Below are 6579 nucleotides of genomic sequence, written 5' to 3'. Positions count from 1 at the left end.
ATATTGTTGAAGAGAAGATGATATATATATATATATATATATATATATATATATGCTTAAATACATTTTGTCACTGAGTGTCCGTACATACTGGATGGCCATATTGTTGAAGAGAAGATGATTATCCCTTAAATGTACAGTATATATTTTAGTTACTGCTATGTCGTCCTTATCACTGCATTGTGGTTGTTTGGTTGTTTGGACATGAATCCATTTTTTCTGGGACTTTTTTTAACTGCCCACAGCTAGAGCAGAGCACATACAGGGACCAGACTTGCCTGGAGCGCTGAAGAATAGAGATTATTCTTTTTTGCTCCTAAGCCTCTGGAAACAGCAGTGAGTCTAGATGTATTATTAGTCTGACTAGGAAAGGGAGCCTAAGAGACGTGAGTTTACAGTGGAATTTAGTGAGCTTAGTTGTTCAGACAGGATGAATGAAGGAATCCTGCTAGGACAAGGAGACAGCGAAAGTAGGGAAGAGTTAACACAAAAAGTGCACTTTTCTCAGGTTGTTGACATCTTCAATATCCAATAAAAGCTATGAAACAGTTGACCAACTGGTGGGAAATGGGCAAAGGTCATGGTAGTTGGATAACAGATGGTGACATTTGTATCATGCCAGTCTGATGTTACTCCTTTTTAAAAAACATCTTGCCATGCTAAAGGATTTCTCTAACAAGGCTTCAAGTTTCTATTTGTTGGAAAAGCAGCAGACACTCTGCACTTTCCCTCCCTTTGCCCCCATAATCCCAGCACCATAATTTCTAGGGACTGAGCCAGAAACTGGACATGAGGCATTTTAAAGCAGACTTTTACTCTTTATCTTTACAAAGGTGTAGTTTGCCATATGCAGCTTTTATTCTGCTCACTGCAGAGCTATTAAATGAACCAAAAGAGCTGCACTATTCTTCTAAACTAAGCAACGGTGCCCTTTTTCTCAGAGCATCTGCAAATTCAGCATGAAATACAATCTGCAGGGGATGGTGCAGCACAACAAAAAGTTTGGCCTGAACATTTTTCTTTAGGTGGAATCAGATATTGTGTGTCGATGGTACAGCGACTGGTGGTTTAGTGAGCAGAAGGAAGACTGAAGGTCAGTAAGAGTCAGAAGGACTGCAGATCAGCTGGATGACTTTATGTGTTGCCACTAGCAGACCACCCACTGAGAAATCAACCACTTATCCACACACTGTCCTCTTTTAATCTTCCTCTTTCCTGTCTCTCTGTCAGTCAGACAGTAGGAGATGTCTGCATCTGCAGGTGAATATTTGATACCTTAAGCCCTGACCCCTTCTAGCTCTGCCCATTTCTTTTTGCAGCTTCAGCTTAATGCTTTACCCAGCAGATAAAAAAATACACTATTGAGCGGTAAATGTATCTAAGATGCAGCTCAGAGACTTAAAATCTTAAGCTTATGAAGTCTTTCAGCTCAAACGTTATTTGAAATCTCCCTTCAGTGTTTTCTGCTGTGATCTAGAGATCCATTTGTTATCTTGACTCCTCAAAGGAAACCAGAAACTTGTTAAGATGGAGCATCTCATTTGACATTTATTGTTTGATTTTAGTCTGTGTAGAAGAATAACTGAATGAATGTTTAAAGAAGGGATGTTTTGATCCGCTTAATCAAAGTCAGTGTAGCTGTTTAGGCAGGAAAAATGTTCTAAATACGTGTGACTTTATTCAATTTCTCAGTCAAAGAAATTGGAAAAAGCATTCCTACTGATATTGTCAAGTAATTTTATTTTGGAATTCCAAAACTTATTAGATGTACTAAACCAGCTTTGATGGGGTAAAATGTGAAGATTGTCTATCCTCAATGGGTTTCCTATCAAAGACCTAAAAGTAAAGTAAAGTGCTATGTGTTGCCATCATTGTATGTTCCCATACAATGACAAAATTAGTTCTTTGCATTTAACTCATCACACCTGAGATACACCCAGGTGGAGCAGTGGGCAGCTATGTAAGCGCCCTGGGAGCAATTACAGATTAGATGTCTTGCTCAGAGACACCACGACATGTGGGCATGGCGGGGAGTTGAACCTGCAACTTTCTGCTCTTATTAATGCATTTCATACATATCATCCTTTCAGAGAAAAATAAACAATATTTCCACTGACATATATTTTACATTTTTAAACATTGATGTAAATAGCAATGTTTATCTTTTTTCAAAGTGTAATTAAGAAATACACATAGATATTTTCTTTTCACAACAGGCTGGTCATCTAATCTGTGTTCTTACTAATTTCCTCCAACAGCAACAGCAGCACATAAAATTGCAGTTAAAAGCCTTCTATAGTTTCGGAGAAAAGACAGCGTGAGTTACTTAAAATAAACCACCATATCTTCATGCCATCAATGCAAGATATCCCTGTTTATACAGACAGCTGTGTAATGAAAAATGACAATATGCTGTCATACTTGTAATATCTTTGGTCATGGTGGATGGATGGGTCTTTTATAAAAGTATATGAAGGAAGTGACGTTTGATTTATACTATTCTAAAGCTGTTTAAAAATAAATCAAACGAAGTATATTTCATTTAGTCAAGTACATCACATGAAATCAGAGTTTAAGTAAAAAGACCAACTCATTTTGTGGTAATTTTAATTAGGACTGAATGTCATTAGCTAGACCTCATACCTCCACCTATTTTAGTTCCCAGTTTTGTGTTGCATCAGTATTTACTGTCATGTTTGGAATGATTTTATTTACTGTTCTACGGAATGCTCTTCCCACAGGGCTTGGTAATCCTCTTAACATGTGGGGGGCATAGAATTTTTTTGCCTCGAGTGTGGCTCCAGGCATTGCCTAAGGCTTATGGCAAATTTGGCAGCAACTTCCAAGCCTCAACCTGAAACCTGGCCGTGCTTTCCCAGCCTTAAACCTGCCTCCGTTTCTCCTGCGTCCATTACCAAGCCCCAGATCCGTTTTTAGCCCACAGCCTGGAACATCTTTCTGGTAATACATCAGTAGGCATTATGTCCCCAGTAACATCAGCATCCACTGGGGGAAGCATAACCTTGGGAGTGACTTTGTGGCTGTCAGTGCCACTTCACACATCCTCCTGTGAATCTTAACATGCCTTCAGACTCCAAAGAAAGGCAAAGTTGAAGAGGTTGTCCAAAGTTTGGGAAATGTTTGTTCATCATAAACATGGATTTGACACATTGAGTCTTTATGTGATTTGCAAACTAATCTCCTTGTTGATAATTTAACTTCATTTTAATTTTAATATTAATATGTATTTTAATATTAATATGTAATTAATATATTTAATACCTGATGATTAGTGCCACTTCAGGCTGTATTACACTTAACCTGAGACTGCAAGCAAGCAAAGAAACAGCAGATGGAGTACAATTTGTCAGCAAATCTTTGTATGCTGAATAATCATCTTGATTAAGGAGACAGAGGCTTTGATTACAGTTTTCCCAACAAAGGCGTTCAATTGAGTCATGTTTAGTTTAAATTAATTTATCTCTTCTACACTTGACTGAAAGACTCATGAGGCTAATATTATATTTTATGAACTCACAAGATTTATTACAATTAACAAGTGTATGCACTGGATCTGTGCTTGACTATAAATGGCTTGTACATACTGTACGTATCAAGTATGCAGCTCAATGTGTCAGACAGTAGGCGCCAAAGCTTTTTCTATTGCTATTGGCCAAATAGTGCTGCTTTCTAATTCAGCCAACATGGAAATATATGCATGCATATAGACCGTCTGTTAAGCTTCATTCCTAATGTTTATGTACCCTGTGTTCAGTCTGTAAAGTGGCAGGCTTCAAATGAAATAAATGGCAAAATGTGCATGGTGGTAACTAAATCCAGTGTCACCATTACATACTCACCACAAGCCACAGTGATCTTCTCCATCCCCAGTTTTTACTCACTCTGGCTCCAGAACCATTTCCTTCCCTTGTGTCCCATCAGTGGCTGTTTCCCACATCCTACTGAGCCATTAGTCAACTCTGATGTGGCAAAGCAGTGATGATCACTCTGTATGAAGGATGAAGACAGAGTTTTTTGCCTTTCAGTGGGCTTTATATGTCTGTCCCTCAGCAACCTTGCTGTCTAGTCTCTTGGTAAATGTTGATATTATTGTTACCACTGATATTTCTAAAAGCTATGTGTTGACTTCGGAGAGGAGTTAAAGAGAGATTAACAATGAATCTCAGACAGATGAAGATCTCCAGTAGATTTGATGATGTGTCTTTTTGCTCTCTGTTGTGTTTTTAACTGTGTGTTTTAATATAGAGGTGTGCACAGCCATTTATTTGGATAATGGGTGAATGAACAAGTGTGTGCTACTGTAGATAGCTGCCTGTTGGTGGAGTAAAGCTATTAGTTTTCAAAGTACAGTGTTTTGTTTGACATAAAATGGTCAACGCACTGGCTTCTCCATTATTTATAGCTTCTCCACATGTATCCATTTCTTTCTAAAGTCATTTGCTGAGCACTATTCATACACTATTCTCACTCTCCCCGTTTTTACTTCCACTGTCTTCCTCTCTTGTTCTCTCTTATGTATTTCCACCCATGTGGAAAAGTTGTGGATTTTGGTGAAATCCCTAGAAGACAGTGATCAAAGACTGTTTAAACAATCAAAGAGTCAATTTGGTGTTGTAGTAACTCTGTTTGATTGCACTACGTTTTAATGACCATAATTCTGTGGGCGAGTGTGTTGTGTAAGCAGAGAACAGATGGCTTGGAGAGCATATTTTAACAACCAAATGACTTGTTTTTAACACAAAGAGCTGACAAGGCACTTGAATTTTACACAGTTCCAATTTTCCCTTGAGTGGCTCTTTAACTTCATCCTATTTGTCTCTCTCTCTCTCTTTTTCCCATAGGCATTATTCATCAGATGAAGGGGGACTATGAGACTGCACTGAAACTCCACAAAACACACCTGGCCATTGCTCAGGAGCTGAATGACTATGCCGCCCAGGGTCGGGCTTATGGTAATATGGGTAATGCATACAATGCACTTGGAGCCTTTGACCAAGCTGTTCGCTACCACCGCCAGGAGCTGCAAATCTCCATGGAAGTCAATGACAGGGCTTCACAGGCCTCCACCCATGGCAACCTGGCTGTCGCTTACCAAGCCCTTGGTGCTCATGATCGAGCTCTACAGCATTACCAGAATCACCTCAACATAGCTCGAGAGCTCAGAGATGTACAGAGTGAAGCACGGGCTCTGGGAAACCTGGGCAACTTCCACTGCTCTCGAGGAGAATTTCCTCAAGCTGTGCCCTATTACGAGCAGTACCTCAGACTGTCCCCTGAACTCCAAGACATGGAGAGTGAAGGTAAAGTTTGTCACAATCTGGGTTATGCCCACTACTGCTTGGGTAACTACCAGGACGCTGTCAAATACTACGAGCAGGATCTCGCTCTGGCCAAGGACCTCCATGACAAACTGAGTCAGGCCAAGGCATATTGCAACCTTGGTTTAGCTTTCAAGGCCCTTGGAGATTTTGCTAAGGCAGAGGAGTGCCAGAAGTATTTGCTATCATTGGCCCAGTCCCTGAACAATGCACAAGCTCGCTTCAGAGCTCTGGGGAACTTAGGGGATATATTTGTCTGTAAAAAAGATGTAGCTGGAGCCATTCAGTTTTATGAGCAGCAACTGGCCTTAGCTCACCAGGTAAGACCACATCAGATAAATGTAATTACTGAACAGTTTGGCATACAAAATAAGAACTATATTTTTATATCATTCACTTATGTCCCTCTTGCTCTCATTTCAGGTTAAGGAGCGTAGGATGGAAGCCTGTGCTTATGCTGCTCTCGGAGCCACCTACAGACTTGTTCAAAAATATGACAAAGCCCTCGGCTACCACACCCAGGAGCTAGAGGTGTACCAAGAGCTTGGTGATGTGTCAGGAGAGTGCAAAGCCCATGGCCACTTAGCAGCTGTCTATATGGCTCTTGGAAAGTATGCCATGGCTTTCAAGAGCTATGAGGAGCAGCTAGAACTAGGTCGAAGGTTAAAGGATCCTGTTGTGGAGGCACAAGTTTATGGAAACATGGGCATAACAAAAATGAATGTCGGAGTGATGGAGGAGGCTATTGGCTACCTGGAGCAGCAGCTGGCTACTCTGCAGCAGCTGAGTGGAAACGAAGCAGTGATGGACCGAGGAAGGGCATATGGAAACTTGGGAGACTGCTATGAGGCTCTAGGAGATTTTGAGGAGGCCATCAAGTACTATGACCAATATTTATCAGTGGCACAGAGTCTAAATCGCATGCAAGACCAGGAGAAAGCCTACAGAGGCCTAGGCAGTGGGCACAGGTGAGACCTCTTCACTTTTTCTTTCGTCTATGAAAATATAATTTATTAGTTTATCTTAGTGCTTGTTGGTAATGGTACAAAGGTAATTGCATTTACTAGAGCTTTAGCGGTAGTCACAACAATTTGCATGCAATTTATCTATTTTTGTACTTGGTCATAAACTCTGTAGTTTGACACATGTTTCTGATAAGCAGTGCTTAAAGGTGAATCTGCTGCTAGCTGTGTCAGCAGCAGCCTAGTAGTCTTGACCTTAAAGATATGCAAAGTAGTTT

The 6579-nt window shown here is 40.4% G+C and overlaps 2 protein-coding genes across 2 annotated transcripts in view; both read left to right on the top strand.

Annotated features, from left to right (window-relative positions):
* LOC119414019 (tetratricopeptide repeat protein 28) overlaps window positions 1-4880 on the top strand; it is a 125449-nt gene extending 120569 nt beyond the window's left edge. Inside the window, exon 5 of the mRNA XM_037681129.1 lies at window positions 4863-4880. Coding sequence (XP_037537057.1) covers window positions 4863-4880 — 18 coding nt within the window. The remainder of the gene's footprint in view (window positions 1-4862) is intronic.
* An 890-nt stretch (window positions 4881-5770) lies between these two features.
* Window positions 5771-6579, top strand: part of ttc28 (tetratricopeptide repeat domain 28) — a 31894-nt gene continuing 31085 nt past the window's right edge. Inside the window, exon 1 of the mRNA XM_037681130.1 lies at window positions 5771-6307. Coding sequence (XP_037537058.1) covers window positions 5778-6307 — 530 coding nt within the window. The 5' untranslated portion in view covers window positions 5771-5777. The remainder of the gene's footprint in view (window positions 6308-6579) is intronic.

The sequence above is a fragment of the Nematolebias whitei genome, chromosome 8 (genome assembly GCF_014905685.2).
Source record: "Nematolebias whitei isolate Nwh7 chromosome 8, NemWhi1, whole genome shotgun sequence".
Taxonomy (NCBI): domain Eukaryota; kingdom Metazoa; phylum Chordata; class Actinopteri; order Cyprinodontiformes; family Rivulidae; genus Nematolebias; species Nematolebias whitei.
This window is presented reverse-complemented; position numbering and strand designations above follow the sequence as displayed.